General features: G+C 40.9%; 1 protein-coding gene across 1 annotated transcript in view; it reads right to left on the minus strand.

Moving 5' to 3' along the window:
* ENOX1 (ecto-NOX disulfide-thiol exchanger 1) overlaps window positions 1–24405 on the minus strand; it is a 391653-nt gene that overhangs the window by 106548 nt on the left and 260700 nt on the right. Inside the window, exons 6-7 of the mRNA XM_068424932.1 lie at window positions 4800–4955; window positions 2819–3025 (exon numbers count right to left, since the gene is read on the minus strand). Coding sequence (XP_068281033.1) covers window positions 2819–3025; window positions 4800–4955 — 363 coding nt within the window. The remainder of the gene's footprint in view (window positions 1–2818; window positions 3026–4799; window positions 4956–24405) is intronic.

The following is a 24405-nucleotide window of genomic DNA, read 5'->3' on the forward strand; positions in this document are numbered from 1 at the left end:
TGCAAGTTTCAGGGCTAAATGAAAACTGTCCTTTCTCAAATCAACTTTTTTATCATAGTCTTCTACCTGTCTCCCAGTCTCCTTTTCATACTCATTTACTTGGGAATAAAAAGGAAAAAAATCAGTGATTAAAATACTTGATGAATTTTGTAATCACTTGCACTATTCTGATGAGAAGCACGGGATAAACACAAAGTGTGGTGAGATTAGATGGGGTAGACAGATAAAACTAATTATGCAGACAAAATCGTCATTATATTACAGATATCAAAGGCATGACTTTCCCCTAATATAACGTGCACACTATATTAACCACAAATTCTGTTTGTATGTCTCTTTTGTGTCTTACAGGGAAAACAAAATGTCCTAACAATACGCTTTATCCCCACCATTTCAGAATATATTATATTTGAGAATGGAATAAAGACCAGTTTAGTTAAAACCCCCCAATATTTCAGTACAAATAAAATATGCCCGTGCCTAGTGCAAGACCTCCCTGCTCTGCGGTGGTGGGGGACACTCAGTGCTCCTTGTTTCATCTGCAGAGTTCAGCGCTGGTGGTAAAAAGTGAAGTGAAACTTGGCTGCAGTGAACCCCTACTTTTCTTTCTCCTCTCTGTCAATCAGCTCCACTGGTTCTTTGCCTGATCTGGTCAGAGACACTAAGTACAACACTTTAGAAGAAAGAAAAGGTGTGGAGGAAAAGACAGATGGGGAGGGAGGCTGCGGAGCAGACGGTGAAAAGAAGCGTAGACAGCAGTGTGACTGTGACAAAAGGAAGCAGAAGAAGGAAGGATGGATCAGGAACTTGGAAATAAACTGGCAGAAAACTCAGGATGAGGAAGGATGAGGAAGGGAATCTGTCACTTCCATTTCTGCTTGTTTCTCTTATTCTGAATGTGCACTCTAGTGAACATGGACACATGGCAGCACAGGGAATTTCCTGCCTCTAATCATCAAATCTGGTCCTCCAGGACTTAAGGCACATGAAATTAAAATAAAACTTGACTTGGAGTGAAGTAAAGGGTGCAGTCAGCTGCCGAGAAGTTCAGGAAACTGAACTAGGGGGACCCTGACTCTGGCTGAGTGTGGCAGCCTGTATGTTTCTGAGCTTTTCTTTGCTCTCTTTCTTGCCACTGTTTTGTTTATCATATACACTAATATCAGCTCCTACTGAATCTGGTGTGGCCCTCCTCTGCTGTGTCACTTGTGGAGATGGGGCCCCCTAGACAGGAGTTAGAAGCTGGGAAATGTGCTACTGCTTCTTACTAACGCGATGCGTGTAATCTGTCCCAATGAAAAACAGCGTTACGGAAGTAATAAGTGAATAAACAAAGAGCAAGGATAGAAACTGGGAAGAGAGGAGGAGGAGGGAAGAAGAAATTAAATAAAAATAAAAAAAAAAAAAAAGGAAGAAAAAACCAGGGTGGAATGAAGATCTGGAAGAAACGTGAAAATTAAGTAATATTTCAATGAAATCTTTATATAGACCTCATAAAACTCACAATCTTCTGTAGGTCTTCAAACAGATATTTAAAGCAAGCAGCCAAGTTAGAAAATACCCTCAGAAACCCAAACACAAAAAGCTTTGTGAAACAAAGGAGCTAGGTTTTTCCTGACCACATATTTCAAAAGTTCAGATATATTCTTTTCTTTCTTTCATTTTAAGACATAGTTGATGGCGATTTGAGAGGCCACCTGTTTCTAGCTGTGTGAGCTTCCTATGGACACCTACAGGACATTGAGGTTATGTTTTTACTGCTAAACAGAAGATGTTCAGATTGGGAGATCAAACAAGGTATCCTTAATCATTAGCTGACTCCCAAGCTCCGTTTTGGATGGTCCCAGCGGATCCCTTCAAGGCCACACTACACAGGGTGGGTGGCTGTAAGGCAGTCTATGTCAGCTCTTCTTGGCCAAGGAGCAGTCCCTGGCCCTTGTTTATTTAAGAATATCTTGCATGTGGGGTGAAAGTGTTACACTACACTTGTGGGGCAAAACAACACTTGTGGGTCTCCCCAGGACCTAAAAAGAGAGACGAACCAGCCTGTGGAGACACATATATACACGGGATGGGATCCAGTCCATAAAGGTGAAGAAGGGCTCAGGTATGAAGGAGCCTGTAACCTTAAGAGAGCACTGACAGCCACTGAAGCCTGATATGTGAAAGCAGAATTGCTTTTCATCTTTTTTGTTCTTTCTCTTTTTCTTTTTTCCCTGTGAGTTAGAGGTTGTTTTTTTTTTTGTCTATTCCTTTCTTGGAAAATAAAAGAGATTCTGAAATTTTACACCTGAGTTTCTGTGGCACTCATTGTCCTGGGAGGCAACAGACATAGCCTACAGATGTGGCTCAGAATCTAACCCATGCAGTAGCTGACTACATGCACACATAAAGGCAGACTTTATTCAGGCTGCACTGCAAATCTATAAAAATATGCCAATGAAATTGCCAGCCTATCAGATAAATTGGCACTGGAAAACAGCAGCATTCCTGGCCTAGTGCCCTCCTCTTTCCACAACCTGTGAGCAAAACTGTATAATCCTGTATAAATCGAAAATAAGATTGTTCTGTAGTGAATTTCGGAATCTGTTGCATTGTTGTGGGATGGCAGGAAATTGCTCCCAGGTAAGCAACACACACAACAACACACAAATCTTGGCAGACACAGAGAAATACAGAATTGCCCCTTGCCACTCCAAGCTATAGCCACTGAGCTCAAGAAAGACTTACTGAGATAAAAGCTAAGAAAATAAGCAAACATTAGCATCACAAAATACAAATGAGAAGCAAGGAAAATCCATTAAAGAATGTGAAGTACCAGAAAGGTAAATGGCTTTATCAACCATGAACTCCTCTGCAAAACGAATGTGACAAAAATTCTTCTTGCTTTTCCGAATTGCTGTTATATCTCCACATTGCTCAAAGACTTCCTGAATAATTTCCTCCGTTGCGTTTTCTGGTAATCCTCCAACAAACACTGTTTTACACCCAGGAGGTCTCTCTCTTGTTGAAGGTGGTGGAAGATCTAAGTCAAAACAGAAATCACATTGGAATACAACATTTGTCTTTTGATCCATTGGCTCAATTCATTCCCCTAATCAGTTCTGGGCAGCAACAGTTATTTGACATAGACAGGATGCAGGAGAGAGGGAGAAGCAAAATAATTGAATATTGCACAGATTGTCCAAAATTGATTACTTGAATCTAAGCCTTTTCAAGTTTTAGGTGGCATTTCAGAGATTAATTCCTGCCACTGCGGGTTGTTCTCCAGGAGAGATGGTAAGGTCTAAAAGGATCTTTCTTTTCCCTGCACAGTCACACAAAAAATAGAAAATATTCTGTTTCAAAGCAGGGGAGCTTCTGCAACTGTTTTGAACCCAAGCACAGATCTCAAGCCCTGCTGCAGCACATTCAAAGCCTGAACTTCACCATCTCTGGCTCATACCCATCGTTCATCACACTCGCCAAGTGTGTGGGCCCTCTGCAAGCCACCCCGTGCTGTGGACACCCTGGGCGCTTGGGCTGGACAGATACCTTTCCCTGGTCTTAGCATAATTTCATTTCTGTCTCAGAGTACACGAGCACGGCAAACAGAAAGGCAAAGTGGGAAACACAACGAAGTGACAGCATGATGAAAATGCTCTACCGGTTATCTGTTTTGTCTTGTTTCCAGATAATGGAGCAGACGCCAGCACATGGGAAGGATAACCTCGCTGTTTACAAGTGCTCACGAAGTGGAGTAGCTAGAAATGTTATTTCTATGTGTATATATATGTATATAGAATATATACACACTTAAATCATGAAAATTATTAAATTTTTGAAGGCTGTATAAAAATATACTCTGTCATAACACTTCACCTTGTTTATATGTAGATTACTAGAGCATTCCTCTAAAAGTAATTCTCTAAGAAGGAATCTGATTCATATGACTTAGTTTTTTGGCCCTTTAACACAGTAAATGGGGTTACAACCTTAAAAAAAAAATTATATATATATACACACACAAACACACACATATTCTTACATATAGCCAGTTTGATTAAACCATGATCTGGGTACACTGCAAATCCAGAGCACCAGACTATTTGGTTAATTTTCTCTTTTGTCTTCACAGTGATAGTGAAAGCCGTTGGTCTGATGGCTCTGAAACTAAACTCCTGGGGCTAACATACACAAAATCAGGCTTTGCACCTGAGCTCGTGGCTCAGCGGGAAGAGATTTCCATTTGCACAAAGTCCCAGAAGGGGCAGAAGGAAGCCTGGTCCCGGTTCTCAAAGAGGAGAAACAGCTCACCTGTATGCTGTGCCCCCCAAAATGGCAAGAGAGGAACCGTAGTCCCCCTTTCCCTCTGTCTCCCCCAGGTAGGGACCAGAGCTAGTCAGTGTTTGGGTGCTAGGTGCTATGTTCAGGGACACAAGCCCAGATTGGTCCCATCTAACTGTGGGCACCTGATGACCTGATGATGATCAGCACCGTATAATCCTTATATTTTGTGACATTCTGATCTGAAGGAAAGACAGATGTCTACTACGAGAAGTGTAGATCTTCAGGCTCTATTAGATTTGTTTAAGGAATTACTTTTCTTTTTTGTACAAACTGGGTAGGTTTTTTTACATGACCTTACAGAGATGAATAAATATGCTCTGATACCATACCACACTTTACACACAGAGTAGATCTTAGAAGGAACCACCATACTTGCCTACACTCTACCTAAAAACCATAATTTTTATTAGATAAATTTTTTTCATGCAGCATATTTAGGAAAATAACATTCTTTCATCAGATCCACTTACTTGGGTTTGGAGGGAAGAGCGTGCAGCTTTTGCAGTGAATTATTTCTTTGACTACAGGCACATCTGTGGGTGGTGGTGGCGGCACTAACCCCATGCCTGGTATCATTGGGTTAATCGGAGTGATTCCAGTCATCATGCTAAGGCTTGGATCAAAGCCTGGTACACAGATTGAATCTGTAAATAGATAACATAAAATCCTGGCTTATAAATCTTGAAACCACTTGTTACTATTTTCTTGCACAGGCAAGTTTCGCTTTAGGCTTTTTTATTTTTTTCAAGCATCACTGTTAAAAAAAGAAGGGAAAAGGAAAAATGGAAAAGAGAACAGGCAGAGCAATAGGGAGGAGAGAGGGAGGTGCATTTTCAGTGAAAAAAATAAACTATGCATGAAGAAGGGAATGTTACATAATTAAAAATATTAATATGACTGAGTAAAACACAGCACATTAAAATGTAAAGCTATGCACCATGAATATCTGTTATTATCTGGAATGTAATTTTCTGTTTCATAATGCTACTGTGGTGTTTACATTGCCTTCTGACCAGAGTGAACAAAGAATATAATTTAACATCAATATACCCTCTCCATCTAATTGTCAGGCAGATTTATCACAACATTGCCTTCTCACATAAGTGACCTTGATTTACGAACACTACAGAGAAAGATCCATTTCTGGCTGTTTTATAGAAGTGTAGTTAGCCAAGACTTCTAGCCATTTTACCCTGGAATATAAAGTTTCAGCTGCATAGAATGGGGTCTTTTTGAACCTTGGAATTAATTCCTTTTTGTCCTGTTATTTAATCGGATTAGTAGATTCTCTTCAACTCACGTATTATTAAAATATACCACTATAGTCTCATAAAGTAAAATGCATATTTGGCAAACGGTACTCTTTCTCCTTCCTGATCTCTTTGCCAAGACTTCCATACGTATTATTTAAAGCTGAAAGATTTACTGGGGAGCACCAGTGCTGTAACACCAAGAACTGTAATAAGCAGATGTTTCAGATGAACTGAGAGCCAACTTCTGAAATTTGCTTTCGTTAAAAACAAGGCTTTGGGTTTCTTGAGGCATAATGAATAAAATATTTTGAGAGACCGATCTCTTTGTTGGCATAACTCTGCTGCTATTTGGCATTATCAATTATTCAAAATAAGAGAGTTACTTTGGTGTTCTGCAGGTTTTCTGCTGAGTTTTCTGGTTAGCAACTGGAAAGTATTTAATGATATATGTAAACATGGGGTTTGATAGCTCGGGAGCTTGTTTGTTTTGAAGGAGCAAATAGGGAAACAACTTCTCTAGGATTATATATATATATATATATATATATATATATATATTTAGGAAATTTGAGCTACATTTGCTACAAGGCAGCACGATCAATGGAATGTGACCAGAGAGGCCTGTTTCTTCATCCTAAATCTGCTGCTGAGAAGCTATGTGACCCTGGGTCAGCCCTCTGACCTTTCTGTATCTTAATTTCTGTATCTGCAAAACAGGTACAATAATACTTACCGGTGAGGAGTAGCTCAGATTTTTATAGCACTTTGCAGGTGTAAAGCACACTGTGGGGGCTGAAAATGAGCATTATGATTCCTGTGAAACATCCATAATCATTTTCTCTAGGAAAGATAACTGAGGATTGAGAAGGTCTACTCCAATAGAGCTCGTATCTGTCTCGGCCTCAGGCTCCCTGCTCTCCATGCACTGACTTTGAGACTTCATCACTTTCAGGCAGTTCTGTACAACAAGTGTAGCAAGCGCCCAGCAAGCAAGGATTTGCTTTAGGCTTATTGAAGACTAGTATTAATGAAAACTCATGATATTACTTTTTTTAATAAGTGGGCTTATGTAAAAGGATTTGCTCTGGGTGTGATGCTTTTTTTCAATATCAATGTATAGCACTGCTTTTCAGATTAAGCTTTGAAACTCGGACCTTGTCATTTATTCCATGGGAAGCAGTGGTGGCCATATTAAATATTCATGGCTAGTGAATGCTGGGAGATAAAGTCAGAGGTGAAAGGCCACATACAATTCAAAGAAGTCCTTAGGCTATGCCAATTTTCTTGTTCTCATTTTTAAAAGTCAGACTTCTGACAGTCACAGCAGGCCATCCTGTGCAGCACTCTCCTGCTGCGGGTGGAAGTCCATCATTACTACTCACCGCTAAAGCGGGCCGCAGAGCTCTGCGGCACGCAAAGCGGAACACCGCAATAGCACTCAACACACGGTGTCACTCCGGTCCTCTTTTAGAATCAGGGAAAACTGGGACTGGAAAAATGCTGAGGGAAGCATCTTGTCCATCCCTCTCGACAAATGTAGGATCAGCTACAGTCCTAGCCAGATATGAAATTTCATATTAAATCCAACATCCATAGTAGACCCACAGCACTCTGAGGCAAGGATGGGGCAGGTGGAAATGTACAAGAAGATGGACCAAAGGCCAAGTTCTCCCTGTCCTGTATGCATCTTTCAGGTCCTGTGTGACAGCCAAGGGAAAACATGGTCATCTGGTGACTGCTACCACAAGTTATATTTAACCATTGCTGTTCTCTCTTTAAGACAACAACTAGATATGTTTCAGCTTCTCTACAAGAGTAGTGGAACAACACCAAACTCTGCCCAAGCCACAGACACATGTTTTCACTCAAAGATGGCAGGTTTCAATAAGGTACCGTTTTCTGAATATTCCTTTGGTAGTGGTGAATATACAGAGAAAAACAAATCTAAGGGAGATGGCAACAAGGAAAGTCATGTCCACAAACACTGCTAACATGGCCTCAAAAGGAAGCTGAGATGAAGAGCTTTTAGGGTGCATGCCAATCAAATCAGGTTTGTGATTTAAGTACAAGAAAATTATTTGCCACTAATTCCTGCCGCATTCAAGGAAACGTGACTTTGTAAGTAACTTTGCCTGTGTTAAATAGTACATGGCTTTGTCATCAGTTTCTTTTACAACTGGAATCAATCTAAAAAAGCACGAGCAGAGTGCTGGGGGCCAACGCTCCCAAAATGTCCTTCTAGGTGTGCTGGGACTCTCTGTGCCTCCAGAAGGTGACTGTGCTGAGGTATATTGAAGAGGACTGAGTCAATAATGCTTGAACTCTAATTCCATATCTTGCAGGCACTAATTCAAACCCCACTAAGGTCAGTGGCAAGACTACTGAAGGCATGGACAGCTTTTAACCAGGACCAGGTTTGTGTTCTCTGTCCTCTTGGATAAGCTGCTTCAGTTTCCCAATGTGTTAAACAGAGAATGAAATGCTTTCATACATCACATGAGCACTGAGAGGATGCACAAATACCATTTGTAGAGCATCTTGGAACTGAGAATAATTCTCTGAATACTAAAATCTATTACTATGTGCTGCAGTGATGGAAAATTCAGCTGGATTTCTGAACAGTGAAGATCTTGTTCAGACCCCCGAGGAGACTGGTGGTGCTTGCATCTACAGAGAAGCTGATGCATACCACCTGCATGTTGCTGACAAACCATGAAGAGAGCCTACAGATGGGATGTCCAAAGGAAATACTATCTGGACTCTGAGGTGCAGAGAAAAAGGAACTGATAAAGTCACTGGAAAGGAAAGTCAATAAATTTGCCACATCTGTGATAGGATCCAGAAAAATCCCAAGTTTAACTATATTAATGCTACCGAGTGGTGCAATAATAGAAGTTGGATATATAGCTCCTGTCTAGGAACAGGAGACTATCATCCATCAGTACCACCACTGCAGTCAGCTCCATGTCCTGGCATAATGCCTATTTGGAGCAGGACCAGGACACCAGAGTTAGAGCTGGAGACAACTCCTGTTGAACTTACTGGTAAGTTTGCAGGATTACATAAAAATGGGCATCAACCTGCCCACATACATTTTTTAACAGATCCATTTGGATATATGATTATTAAGATATTGCAGACATGGACATGCTACATTAAACACAGATAGATACATTAAATTTATATACTACACATCTGAAGAGTAAAACAGGTAATATTTTATGCTTTGAATGATCACACTGTTATTTTTAAAGGGATGTATACATAGATTTATGCAGTTAGGTAAGGGTTTATGATCTCTTGGAATTGCTTGACTAACCTGATCTTCTCTGAGAAGGTAACCTGTTTAGTGCATGAGGGAAAGGCTGTGGATGTTGTCTACCTAGACTTTAGTAAAGCTTTTGACACCATTTCCCACAGCATTCTCCTGGAGAAACTGACTGCTCATGGCTTGGATGGACATACGCTTCGCTGGGAAAAAAACTGGCTGGATGGCCGCGCCCAAAGAGTTGCGGAGAACGGCGTAAAATCCAGTTGGTGGCCGGTCACAAGTGGTGTTCCCCGGGGCTCAGGATTGGGGCCAGTTCTGTTTAATATCTTTATCAATGATCTGGATGAGGGGATCGAGTGCACCCTCAGTAAGTGCGCAGATGAGACCAAGCTGGACGGGAGTGTTGATCTGCTTGATGGTAGTAAGGCTCTGCAGAGGGATCTGGACAGGTTGGATGGACGGGCCGAGGCCAACTATATGAGGTTCAACAAGGCTAAGTGCTGGGTCCTGCACTTGGGGCACAACAACCCCATGCAATGCTACAGGCTTCAGGATGAGTGGCTGGAAAGCTGCATGGCGGAAAATGACCTGGGAGTGTTCGTCAATGGCTGGCTGAATATGAGCAAGTAGCGTGCCCAGGTGGCCAAGAAGGCCAACAGTATCCTGGCTTATATCAAAAATAGTGTGGCCAGCAAGACTAGGGCAGGGATCGTCCCCCTGTACTTGGCACTGGTGAGGCTGCACCTCGAATACTGTGTTCAGTTTTGTGCCCGTCCCTACAAGAAAGACATTGAGGTGCTGGAGCGAGTCCAAAGAAGGGCAACAAAGCTGGTGATGGGTCTAGAGCACAGGGCTTATGAGGAGCGGCTGGGGGAACTGGGGTTGTTTAGTCTGGAGAAAAGGAGGCTGAGGGAAGACCTTATCGCTCTCCACAACTACCTGATAGGAGGTTGTGGTGAGGTGGGTGTTGGTCTCTTCTCCCAAGTAACAAGTGATACAATGAGAGGAAACGGCCTCAAGTTGCACCAGGGGAGGTTTAGTTTGGATATTAGGAAAAATTTTTTCACTGAAAGGGTTGCAAGCATTGGAACAGGCTGCCCAGGGAAGTGGTGGAGTCACCATCCCTGGAGGTATTTAAAAGGTGTGTAGATGTGGTGCTTAGGGACATGGTTTAGTGGTGGACTTGGCAGTGCTAGGTTAGTGGTTGGACTTGATGATCTTAAAGGTCTTTTCCAACCTAAACAGTTCTATGATTCTGTGATTGTATAAAAAACAATTTGGCAGAAGGGAGAAAGTTTACATTTGAAAAATATTAATAAATAATTGCTAAATGAAATCATTAAAATGGAAAGTAATCAGAGATGATAAGGAAATTTAAGAATGGAAAAGAACATGTTGCTCAAGATAGAGTCCCTGTAGATACTGTACATAAGGCTTGAATATTCACACATTTGTACAAAAAAGAAAAAGCATTGAACATCAATATTTTCAAGACCACGTTCTGCCTAAATCTGGCAAAATGAGTTAATTCCTGTTTCATCTAATAAGAAATTGGCACGGTGGAGAACAATGAAAATCTCTGAAGAACAAATATCTGGAATTGGCAGTCAGAGAAGCAAGAAGAAAAATCTTCTTGAACACTTGGAGTAGTTTTTAAAGCTCCTTTTTCTTTCAAGTAGGAAGAACAAAAGGAAGAACAAAATGTTTCACATGAAATCTTTGGGTCTGGAAAAAATAGAAGAACAATACAATCCCTTTAAGGATAACTATATTGTAACACAGTACATAGTGTAAACCAATTGTTTTTATTAGTCTGCATTTTGGGAGTGCAGGAGCAACTTTGTCATCCATAAAAATAGCCAGACAATCTTGGAGAAGCATCCTCCTTTCCTTCTTTGGCAGCGCTTGCTGTCTGAATCACCTTCTGGTTTTGCCATGTTATTGCTCTGCCCAAATAACATGGATGTGTACTCGTGCCAACTGTGCTTTTGGGGATTGCATTCCATCACCAATACTAAGTTACCACCCCATTTCTACCAGCCCTTACCACAAATTATATGTCTGCTCAATATTACTTTTTAAGAGTATAATCCCCTATATGATTCTCAGTATTAGCCTTTGGATGTGTCATTTGTTTTGCCTGCAACTGCCAATTGTTTCTGTGGTGTTTTATGACAGCTGCCAAGTTGTATTTCTGTTGGAGGCATGAGAACACCCATGTGTGCAAACATGGATTTATTTGTATGCCCCTACTCACATGCATAGAAGGTTTCCACCACAAACAACCAGCAGCCTGCCTGTGGCTGTGGTGCTCGGACATGCTGGTTGAACACATAGAGAGACGATGAGTGGTGAAAACAATGATCTAGCACAAAATAGCTAAACAAAATAAAAAAAAGTGAAAGGGTCCTCATGGCCTGGAAGTGATAATTTTACACCTAAGAAAAACAGTCTGGTTTTGGCCAGGGTTGAAAGATAAAAAAAATATTTGGTTCCAGGAATGGAGTTGCCAGCCAACATGCACTGCAAGGATTAAGACAGTCCAGGCAGCAGCTGGTAATAAATGTAGTAAGATGCTCGTTAAACTTTCGTTTCTGTGGAGAAAAGCTTTTGGAGACTAGAGATTTGATTGTGTACTGCAGAGACAACATTGCTGAGTATTTTGAGACCGAACATAGAGTTGATTTCTAAAAGCTGAGATTTAAGTTTTCCTGAAAAAGGGCAAATCTAATACAGCATCTGCCTCCCTTAAAACAAATAGATATATACATATATACTCCACCATCTCTGGATGTGTTTAAGAAAAGACTGGACATGGCACTTAGTGCCATGGTCTAGTTGACATGGTGGTGTCAGGGCAATGGTTGGACTCGATGATCCCAGAGGTCTCTTCCAACCTGATTGATTCTGTGATTCTGTGATATATATGTATGTGTATATGTATTAGTTGGCAGTAGCAAAGAAAGAGTAGCTTTTTTTTTTTTTCCTCTGAAATGAAGAAAGAACCTTATTAGAATAAGATTGCTATTCTAAAAACTACTTCTATTTTTATCTAAAACTCTCCCTCAAAACTCTACAGTCTGCCAGTGTCTTTATCCTCATGTCGGTCTCCTTTTTTCGGTATCAGCAATTAAGAATGAATATTCAGCTGCAAGCTAGAGATCAAGGTTGGATCACTGTTTTCCCTAGTCATTCAAACCTTACCATCTTCTGGACTTCAGGAAGCTTTTGGTGGAAGTGACTCATTTGTTCAGTATTGTAGGGCTTTTCTCAATGTAACAAGCCTTCCTCGCTGGAAAAAAAGAAGACAAAAGTGGGAGTGGTAGTAGAGCACCAGACCACTGATGTCCCAAGCAGATGTGCCAATGCAATGTGGTGTTGATGCAGCTGGAGGAGCCCGGCTATGGAGCACCGCTATCAGCCCCAAAGAGCCAGACCTTGGAACGCAGCAGCGTGGCAGCCACCGGCATCTTCCAGTACATTTCCTTGTCCAGTTTAGATATCATTAAACTTATAGACTTCTCTCTTTCTAAAACAGATGCTGGATTGTCTGGTAAACTTTCAGACCATTCCAATAAACAATGGTGAGGGGAAAAAAGTCTGACAGCTCTTCCATTTGACCAGCATAACCACTATCATCCTGCCTCAGAGCAAGGATCACCTGACTGTGGCCAGTAGCAGATGCCCAGGGAATCAGAATAAGAAACAGGCAGGTAAAGAGCAAACTACTTTTAGCTCATATATATTGAGTGCTTACCTACTGCCAGTGGTAGAGATCACAACTGAACAATCCTTTCTAGCAGGCACCTATTCCACGTGACTTGATTTATACCTTTTCACTAAATCCTACTGTGCATCTATTTATATTTTAATCCTTTGGAACCTGTTTATATCCCTCGCTTTCACAGTGTGCTGGTATTAGGGTGGGAACAGAGTGGGGAAATGTGCTTCCTTTGCTTTGCTAAAACAAGGTATTTGGCAGTTCCAGGCACACCTTCCAGTTCTTTCTTCCTGAGAAATCATGAATAGCTGTTCCTTATTCACCTTATCCACAAGATTACAGATTTTATTTCTGCTTTTATATTTACCATCTATTTGGCATGTGATCTTTGTCTCTGCAGAGCTGCTACAAAAGAATATGGATATGGAACCTCTGACTGTGGCCCCTTTTAAAATCCTGAGAAAGTAACTGCAACGGCAGAGATGTCTTTGTAGGTGCTCATCTAGCCCTGAATTTTTGAAGAACTAAGTATTAGAGACATGGGCAGATGCCCTTAAATAAATGCTGAATGAACCCAATTGATGAAGCACCATGTGGGCGTAGGACTCCTGCAGGAACAGGAGTAAGGCACATAGCATCAATATTCAAAACCCGCCTGGACGCGTTCCTGTGTGATATGGTCTAGGCAATCCTGCTCCGGCAGGGGGATTGGACTAAATGATCTTTCGAGGTCCCTTCCAATCCCTAACATTCTGTGATTCTGTGATTCTGTGTGCATGTGTGTGTGCGTGTGCGTGCATATGTATATTTGGAGGAGTGGAAAGGAGTGAATGAAGGAGGGGCAGGAAATCACCTCCTTGACCTCCAACTTTCTGAGTTGGCCAGGGGATCTGCCTTAACACCATTCGGCAAGAGCTATATTCTGTGAAACAGAGCCTGGATTGTAGCAAAACAAGTCTCTAAGGGAATTTTGGCAAAAAAAAGGGGTGAGGGGGAATCTAGATGAATGTTTCTCATTAATAATCAATGAAGTAATAATTTATATGTACTCTACAGTACCTGCCAGACCCACTCCTTAAACAAAGCCCTTGTGATATCATCAAAACACTTGCCACTTGAAAATTACTTCTATGAGACATATATCGCTGACAAAGTTTAGGGCTGTATTATTGTACTTTTGCCTTTTTGAAGAAAGCGCTGTGTCTGCAAAGAGGAATAGTTTACAGCAGCCAATCCCAAAACTTTAGCTGCTGTTCCTCAGAGCTGGCTATGTTGTAGCTGAAAACACTAAAAGCAAATCTGGCCTCCTCTTGATCCTTGCCCACAAAATCACACGATAAACACTATGTTTAGAGCAATATCCATGACAAAGACTAAATTAAAGAAAACCACCTTCTCTTTTTACAAGCAAATCATGGGGTGAATCACTCCTGGTTCATCTTTTATTGCCTCAGTGCTTGGCACAACAGGACCCCAATCTTGTTTAGAGCTTCTAATGTAATGCAAATAATAGGAGAGCATAGCAAATAATAATAATACAACAAAGTGTTACCACAACAGATGTCATTCTCCTCCTAAGATGCAACTTATACACTGTTGTGGAAAGAAATCTACAGTGTTACTGTAATGTTGTTCCTATTACTCTTTCTGCTCATGGATAGCCATCAGTGCCATTTTGACCTCAAAGGGATCTTGGACACTACCTGCCCACAGTGAATCTATTTATTTTCCCCTTAGAAGAGCTCTGCAAAGAAGTACCTGACAGGCAAGCCAGAGAATGAGCTGGAAAACTCAGGACTTGATGTTGAGGGAGTCTGATGACAGTTTGACAGTTTTTCACAGCTGACAGCTGCATGTGTAAGAAGCTAGAGTCAGAAAAAATTGACTAATCTTAGTCTCCATCCATAATCAGCTGCTCTTCCGTGTGTAAAACCCCATTGCCATTGCAGCGGGAACTTGTGGAGGTGAAAACAGAAGAGGGAAAAAAGAGAAGCAGAAAGATAGGCAAGAAGGAAAACGGTAAAGAGAAAAATCAAAAGAAATGTAGGGAAGGAGGTGAAGGAGAGGGAAAGATGAACAGGCAACAGCATCGTCTGGAACGTCTGTAGCATGGGTCCATGCTCTATCCACAGGCTGTTTTGATCAGCGCCAGAATTTTGAAGGATTCATGAGTTTATAGCACCTCATGATATCCAGAGTGCCGACCTCACCCCCCGCTTAAGAACTGCTCCACGCAGTAGGAACAATGGGCTTCTTCCATATCCTCATCAATAAATCACTTCCTCATATGGAGTCAGTCACACGTTCATTGTGAAGAAAATAATGAAACTGCAAATTCTGCACACTGCCACCTGATCCCCTTGTTAATAGCTCCAAAGCTGGTTTGTAAAATTATGGGACTGGCCAATATGTAAGGTGCAACGTAATACATTGCTTATACAATGTAAAATGTGTGCAGCTGTATTTCCCGACTTTCAAAAGTCTTTGTGTACTCACTATACGCTGCTTGGGACAACCCTCTCCAGTTTTGCATTTCTTCATTCCATTTCTGCAGTTTTGGCCTCATCACTGTGGGCTATTCAGGAAGGGTGGCCTTAGCCAAACGAAGTAGCCTCTTTAAGCTCCCTCCATTGGAAGCTGTTCAATCTGTTTGCCCAATGATTCATAGAATCATAGAATGTTTTGGGATGGAAAGGACCTTAAAGATCCTTAAAGACGAACCTCTTCCTAAAGTAGAACTGTGCTATATTCCTTGAAAATGAGATCAGCCTTCACCTCAAAGCTACAGAAGATTAGAAAATGAATAAATAAAACATGATTATACAGCCTAGGAACTGCTAATGGATTTTTCTTTGCTTGCTGTCTAGGAAAGTGCTGTATTCCAGAAATTTGAGAGGCATTTGTATTGCACAAAAAGAAAAAAAAAGGTTATTGGAAGATATAAGCACCTAAGTAGATATAAATGAATACTGAAAAGAAGTTGGAGAAATAAGAAAAATTTCAGTTCCCAAGCTAGGCTAATACTGAAATATAACTCTTGTAATACATGAAACATAAAAAGCCTCCAATGTGTAAAAGATGGTAAAATACCATCTTCCAGATATTAATGTGATCTCAGAGAAAATGGGGGGAAAAAATGAAATTCAGACATTCCATGGGACATTTCCCAACTGAAAACAAAAGAGACTAATTTCTCTCATGAATCATGAAAGAAGTTCTGGCTATTGAACTGGTGTTACCGTGTGGATCCTTGAATCTGTGGAATGCACACAAACACTCTTCTTGCCTTTCCAGTCACAGGAATAACAACAGCCTTGCTGAAACCAGAAAGAAGCTGTACAGTCCAGAAAGGCGTATCACCTGCATGAGCAAGTTCTTGCACATATACAAGAAAAACTAGGCTCTGTCAGACTGAAGGATCCTTCTAGTCCTCTAGCCCAAAAACCTGCCTAGCCCTCTAGCCCAGAAACCTGCCTCTAACAGCAAATCCCTAATTTTGTTTAGTACCAGAACAGGACAATCCTGAAGCGAAACCTCCATATAATGATCTCCCAATTTCCAACACCCTGTAGCTCAGGGGCTTCCTAAGCCAGAGGAAATTCTGTGTCTCCTTCAGGTTTATTTTTGGATGAAAATACCAATGAGCTTTATTGCATGAGATGTATTTCTTTTGGTGTCATTACTGGAGATGACAGTAAGCTGTCCTGTGAAATCAGCTGGAAAATCTTTAGTGACGATATTTCAAACTTTTAACCAAGTTATTCTATGTACTTGCTTCTCCTTTAAAAGCCTGAGCAAGTAGGCATAAGAGAGACTTAAACTATAATGTCAAATGATTGCTCCTGGGACTATTTTCCTAGTTTCTTTCATGTTAAATCATTTAAATAGTAGGGTCAAAATTCCTAAAATCATTGTATTTTTAACCCATTGAGCACTGGAAGGAGGGTAAGTATACTAGATGTTGTAAAGATTTGCTGGCTACAAATTAATGCACTAAGAAATCTTGATATTTTATATTATCCTCTACTAGAACTGTTTGACCTCCATACAGTTTATGGCAGTAACTTGTAGGACAATATTTGAATGCTCTGTGCACGGGCAGAATACCTGTTGGATTTGAATTTGATTAACTAGCTGTTGAGCAAGTAATAAAGTGGTACTTGGTGAATTAATAAACTGTTTATTGGTTAAGAATTAATCCTATCTTGAGAAATACTACGCAACATAAAACAAAAGCCAGAGTTGATAGCAGGAAGTAATGCTCCTGAGTGTCTATAAAAACAGCTGTCTTAATGAAACTCCAATGCACTACGACAAAGCTATTTTGTTAGATTTTGGCTTTAAAAGCCATCTAGCATCTCTGCATTTTCCGAATGAAAACATTCCTACGTACTTAGCTCTCATGGCAAATACAGAGCGTTACTACAGCTCTTCAGGACTGTGAGAGTATCTTCAGGACTGTAAGATACTGCTGTATCTTAGCTAATGGCAGGCTCAGCTATGGGCAGCATATCTCCATACAAAATAGAAGGTCACAGGGGTCTCAGGCAGATATGGCCTGAGGACTCGGTAGCCACATGGGGGTGAAGACAGTGAGCTCTGGTGACCAGAGAGCTTGCACATAGACATAGATGACAAAGGATGCAAAATCAGACAAAAGTGACTTTAAGAGCAGGCATTTTACATTGAGGAGTATGGGATGAAAGCCATATAAACCAAGAGAATGGAAAGTACCATCCAGTATATGATTCCTTCCATATTCAAGAGAGGAAGAATGGCAAAAAAAAACCCCCGTAGAACTGGGGATCTGCCTGAACACTGTGGCTCAGGCAACCATATTTTCTTCAGCTTTGGATAACCTCCAACACTCAGTTTCTGGCTAGACACCTGCCAGAGGGGAGGGTAATAAAGAGTGCTAGAGAAAAACAGAGTATGTTGCTTACGAAGCGGGAGATTTTTTTAAACTTTTCCATTGTTACTCCTGTGATTTGACCCATGTTCTCAATCTCAAACAGATTAAATACAGAAAAGATTAAAAAAATACAAGCTATAAGCTTCCACATGTTAGCATTGTCTTGATCTGCAGCTGGTAAGTTCATGAATGTAATACTTTGCTTGAGCTAAAAGTGTTTAGAATGACAGTTTTTGAAACACATCTTCATTATCTAAGGCTTCCTTTAACTGCCTCTCCCCTTCTCAAATTTCATGGGGTTTGAAAATTTCCTGATGCATTCACTTTAATTGAAGACGATGTCACAACTTCCCTTTCCATCTATGAATCTGACTGTTCTTAAATCTTGGTGATACAAACACAAGGGCCTTCTCAGCTCTCTGAAGTGCCTGTTTTAGGCAGCCAGACTCGATGGTCAAATGGCCTGCAATGGTGGTAACTGGAGTACTCTTCATGGCTGGCAGAGAAATCCCAAATGGGATACCCCTAACTTCATAATAAAACAATTCCCCTTCTTCAACATGCTGTTTGAGTACAGTAATTATTCCATTGATCAATTTAGAAGAGGCTTGACTTTAAAACAGTGTCAGGAGACTGCGTCACGCTAAGGTAAATAAGGGTAATCCATATGTCTGAAAGCTGTTATTTCAGCCTTTCAGCAGACTTAGACAGACATTTCTGCATCCTTTGACATCTGGGTCACAACCGTGAAGTTTTCCAGCACAAGTACAATAATTACAACATTATGACTAGCTTTTTCAGCTCATCTCCATTCGTTTTGCATCTCCCACAGAGCAGAAAACCCTTCTCTCTACCATCTGGGCATATCTCTAGTACAAGGAAGGTCATCGGCAGCTAGAGATGCCAGAGTGGCCAGCTGCTCTGCAGGCCTCCCTCCCCAGGGCCTCAGTACCAGAGCCATTATCAATGGAACGGTGCGGACTAATAATCCTTGATTTTGGCAAATAGCCCACGGGCAGCCAGCTGGGATGGGTTAAAATCATCCTGAGGTTCTTTTAAGTTACTCTGGGAACTGTGCAGGGCAGTGCACAGAACTGGGTTAATGCTTTTGGCCCCCAGTGACTCCTTTCATCTCTCCTGTCTCTCACAGCAAGGGGAAATGCATGCCTCAACTAATAAGAAACCAACACTGAGCATGTGGAGAACACTGTGCCAAATATCAAACAGCTGGGGCTCTCTGGCCAGCCGTTAGCTAGCCCAATCACAGCACTGCCTTAAGTCTTCAACAGAAGTGAAAATAAGGTGGGTAAAAAAGAAACTTCCAAATGAAATGGAAAAAAAAATCTCAGAACATTTGTATAAAGCTCTTGTGTCTTGTCAAGGAGTTATTATGACACAGGTTTTATTTCCTAACACAAACGTCTCATCCTGTTCTTCAGCAAAAAAGGTACTAAGAGCTGAGAAATGCTTACAGGAGGAAGAAGGTACTTGCACCTCTGTACCTCCAAAATAGCTTAAAATACAGGCATTTCTCTTGTCTGTCTTTCAGCATTAAAAAAAAAAAAAGGGGGGGGGGCTATTTTCCCTTAGAAAGTAGCAATCTTGACAACATTCTTACAATGTCATATTTCATTATCCAGTTTAACCGGGAAAAGATCTTGTTTGAAAAGAAATCAGGAGTCTTTATAAATGAACAGCATACTTCAGGAAGCAGAACGAGACACTGTGTGCACAAAATTAGTTCAACCTGTATCCCAATCAAGGAAGAATCCAGGCTTTGTATCTCTTGTGCATAACACATTTCAATTTAGATTATATTAGTGGTTGTGTGCAAAACTTGTAACTTAAAATTCTTGCTGCTAGAAAATTTCATATGTAATTTCTGGCAGCCTGCACCAAGAGTTCATCTGCTAATATTTCAGAGCAGCAAACTAAAGGCATAGCAATTTCTCTCTCTCTCTCTCTCTCTCTCTCTCTCACACACACACACACAGAACCAACTTCACCATTCAGAAATAAAATTAGCCTTTTTGGTATTTGCAATTTATTATCAGCACCCTCTACATGTGACTCTCTGACAATGCTTCCAAGAAACATGCAGGTTTATAAACACCAAGAACAGAAGAGACATTCATTATTTTAAGAAGTATCCATTTTTTTGCAAATTAAAGATAAAACCAAATGATGTCAGACAGACTTTGCTTCACATTATAATGATTCTTTATCCCGTTTTTAGGGAAAATGCATTTCTTTGTAAAATTTATGGGCTAGAAAATGTTACCCACATTAAGATGCTTCTTTTGCCTCACCATGTGCATTTACACAGCTACGGTTCTGTCAACAATGTTATAATAAACCATTTTCTTTCAGAGGTTTGTATGTCAACCATAAAAATACGTTCCAGGGTGAAAATTGGCAGTGTTGGTTCTCAGTTCAAGGATATGATAATATTGTTCTTAATATATTTTTAGCGTCTTTTTTCCAATATGAAAAAGAAACCCCAACCCAAACTTCCTTCAGAGTCTTTGTTAAGCATTTTTTTTAAAAGGTGTCAAACTACAATCTCTAGTAGTGGGGCAATATAAAAATAAAATACAAAACTTGCAGCATGCAAATATATTGGGGAAAAAGATGCAGTCAGATTGGGCATTCAGTGTACAACAAATGTAGCATAATTGAAGAATGCTCAATAAATAGTGTGTAATTACTTAAGCTTGCAAAAAGTCTGTGATAAAGTCCTTCCCAAGAGGCTGTGCAGGCATAAAGTGAGAGGCAAAGTCTTGTCATGACTGATAGAGATCAGAAGCTGGCCAAAGAGACAGGAAAATCAAGACTAGGAACAAACAAGCACTTTCCATCTCAGATGAGCGATGTGATCGGAGGTAACGTGTTAATAATTGTATTTAAAAGAGAGTGAGTAATGATATAGTAAAACCCACAAAACACATGCAGTTATTTGCCTCAAAAATATATATATATATGTCAAGAGGCATTTTAGAGGAACCAAACACAAGGAAGGCAGCTGGGCACAATGATATCAGTGCTAACAAATCCCAAATGAGGCTCTTTGCAGAGGATGGACAGAAAGGCTCACGCAGTAAAGACCTGGCAGTGTGGCACTGCATCAAAGGGGCCAGGGAAGCCAATTAAAGGTTAGCCTGGATAAGGGAGAAGAGAAAAAAGTATGTGAAAAAAAACGCAGGCCTCTTAGAAAAGCCAGACTCTCACCTGACATACCATGTTCTGAATTAGTCACCCCATCATCCCCAAGCAATATAAAAGCACAGCAAAAATAGGACAATGAGTATCATCAGGAACATTATAAAGTAGCTTATACAAACCACCGCTGAAAAAGCCTTGGATTGCTCACTTGGGAGAAGAGGCAGTTATGTAGGACCACTACAAAGCTCATGAATTTTACAGAGGGGGTAGGTGGACAGGTTCTGTGGACCTGATACAAATATCTCCATGAGACAAAACTGGGAAGCATTTAGTGAAATAAATAAAGAGGTTGTAAATGAAGAACAGGTAGGCGGAAACACTTCTTAATTGCAACAAGCAATTACTCCCATGGAACTCCATGTTATGTAAAACTTAACTGAAGGAAGACCTTATCAGAATTAAAATAGAAAGAAAGAAAGAAATACAGACAAAAACACACACAGAAATACAACATAGACCTTAGACAACAGAAGTGTTCAAAATGATAAAACAGGAGGCAGGGCTGCTCAGGTCATCTATTATTAAAATTGTCTGACACTTCGTATTACAACACCCTGTTGTCAGTTGCTTTTAGCTTTGCCAATCATTAACAGTTTGGACTGAAATTTTACACGTCAAATATCTGCCTGAGGCCGAAATACACTGGAAAATTTTAGTCTGAACAATTCAGCTGCTGCACAAATTGAGCCAGAGAAAAGTACTTGTTTTTTTTAATTTCTTGTTAAAAAGTTTGGTGTTCAGTCTCAGCAGCTGTAGCCCCTCCAGACTTTGGAGGGAGGAGGTAATATTTCAAAGGTGAAAAGCTTTCACATTTTAGCAGCAATATTTGCTGTTCTCTTTAAACCCTACCTGAAAATTCAGGCAAATTATGCCTTTGAATAAAATTATATTCACTCACACTCTGAAAAATAGATCTATTTTTGGCTTTAATAGCTGAAATGACAAAGGATTACATCTTCCATGAATGTGCTGTATTATGTTGGCACCTCTGCTCTGCAACCAAGGAAAGAGTTAAAGCAGAAAGAGCTCAGCTATTGTCAACGTTTGAAATTATTTGTTCCAGCTTTTTAAAACTTGAAACCTAAAGTTGCCTTCTACTTTGCTCTTTTTGCCTTCAGTCTGCGAAGTTTCCAGCTTAGCCAGCGAAGACAAATCTAACCTTGTGACACTCACTGAGATCAGAGTGGTGAAATCAGAACATTGTTTGAGCAGCTTGATTCTTCTAAAAGCCTGCCAGGTCTGGAGCAGCTAATTGGGTCTTGCCCCATATGTTCTGCCTGTGATTTTTCTAGCAAATGAACATGGAGAGCAACAGAGCCAGCAAGCCTATTTTCCCCAAGTTTTGCTATTCTTGTCTTTCTCTTGGGGGAAAAATACCTTTCATGCCGATCCTAGGAGAGGTTTGCAAAGTTCTGAAATTTTGGCTTTTTTTTTTTGCTCACTGGCCATTTCATTTGAAACAGCTCCACTCTGCAGGAGTTTTGAAGGGAAGCAAACTTTTCAGACTATAATCTGCGGTAGGATACATTATGACCAGGTTGTATCTAGTCCACTCTGAAACAACTGCTATCTCACCACCCAACACCAGTTTCAGCAGGGAGGCAGAAAACACCTTTTCAAGCAGTAAGTGAGGACCAGGCAGCTGATGGCAGCTTCTTGCAGGTACCCCAGGGCCAAAGAGAGAGCAGGTCAGAGCTGACCATATCACCTACCCTCCTTTGCCCTCCTCTCTATCAGGAGCAGCTCAGCTCACCATGTTGCTCTGTGATGGGCACAAGACAGAGCATTTGAGGGGCTGCTGGTGGGAGAGGAGAGAAGGGACAGTGACTGGCAGTGCCATCAGCTTGGTTAGCATGGGGTGGATGGCATAATATCTGGATGTGGCCCATGCAGCTGGGCTGGCTGAATTCACTAGAGTCAGTAGATTTGGGTCATCTTTTTTTTCATACCAGCTGAACTATTTTGCTCTGCGGGTCACGTTCTCAGCTGTACTACAGCTATATTCAGGGGAGATTAGACAAGAGGCTTTTAGCACCTGGGAATGCCAGTGACTGCTTTGTCCTTTGATTTGTGCTGAAGTGGCCTCAGGACAGTTTTGAGTTTTGTGGGGCTGGGGTACTTAACGAAGGCTGCTAATGGGCCACGTGCCCTGCCGCCCCGGTCTGCGTAATGCAGACTCTCAACCACCTTTGCCATGCCGGTGAATTTTCATCCTTTCACATTTTAGGCAGCTTTATAACTCCTTTGCACTGCCTGGACAGAAGGACCAGGTTAGGAAAGGTCCTTTCTAAGTCTAGCATACATACTTTAAACTCAAAAGATAAATCTGCAGTTTGAAGAGGTTTTCAACTGGCTCCTTTGGTCTCTGGGTTCCAGCACTGAGAGGATTTATGTTTCACACCGTGTAATGTAGTTCCAGATATTTAAATCAAGAACATACTTGTCCGAGCTTCACAGGAAAGTATACTACTTCAGATAGAATTATGGCCAGCATCTTTATGTTTTGCTGTTACTTACGCATTAAACAGCTCCATGCCGCCTTGTATAATTCTCAAAACAGTCAGGTTTCTCAGATTAAACGCTAGTCTCACATTATTAAGCAGGTTGTGTTCCTGAGAACTAAATCAGAAAACAACTATGGTCCTAGGCCAGGAATTCGAGTGTATTATTTTTGTACTCACCTTTTCCAGTGCTTCCAGATTATAGGTTTTATGTTGTCATGAACAGAGAGTCCAGCGGAGGGCTACAAGGATGATTAGAGGACTGGAGCATCTCCCTTATGAGGAAAGGCTGAGGGAGCTGGGTCTGTTTAGTCTGGAGAAGACTGAGGGGGGTTCTTATCAACACTTACAAATACTTTAAGGGCGGGTGTCAAGGGGATGGGGCCAGATTATTCTCAGTGATGCCCAGCGACAGCACAAGGGGCAATGGGCACAAACTAAAACATGGGAAGTTCCATCTAAATATGAGAAAAAACTTCTTTACTTTGAGGGTGGCAGAGCACTGGAACAGGCTGCCCAGGGAGGTTGTGGAGTCTCCTTCTCTGGAGATATTCAAGACCCGCCTGGACACGACCCCATGCAACGTGCTCTAGGTGAACCTCCTTTGTCAGGGGGTTGGATTAGATGATATCCAGAGATCCCTTCCCACCCTAACCATTCTGTGATGAACAGCCATGGTCATGGTACCACTCAAAACATGAATTGACGTCATTCTGAATCACAGATGAGATATAGCCCATCCATCAAAAAAACACATAACGTGGCAGAAGTAATGCAAAACCTTTCCCACTTTATCTGCCACTTTATAAATCTGACTGCACTTGTCTGAATCTTTTTCCCTAGGGCTTGTTAAATTCCAGCAGAATTCTCCTTCATGTTGTGAACTGAATATGAAAAAGCAAAGCGACCAAACTGATACTCAGCAAAGTTAAAATGCATAGTAACACTGAATCGAAAGGTGAGGAAACCACAGCTTATTAGCATGATTTTCTAAGAAAAAGAATAGGGGAAAAAAGAAAAAAAAATGCCCCTTCAGGACGGAAAGAAAAAATCTCATATATCTTGACAAAGAAGGATAAATGAGAGGTGACTGATACAAGCAAAGATTAAAATGTAAAACACTCAGCAACTCCTTCTTTGACATTCCCTTTTGAACACAGTCTACTGCAGAGCAGAATATACTAAAACAAATATTT

The sequence above is a fragment of the Nyctibius grandis genome, chromosome 2, assembly GCF_013368605.1.
Source record: "Nyctibius grandis isolate bNycGra1 chromosome 2, bNycGra1.pri, whole genome shotgun sequence".
NCBI lineage: Eukaryota > Metazoa > Chordata > Aves > Nyctibiiformes > Nyctibiidae > Nyctibius > Nyctibius grandis.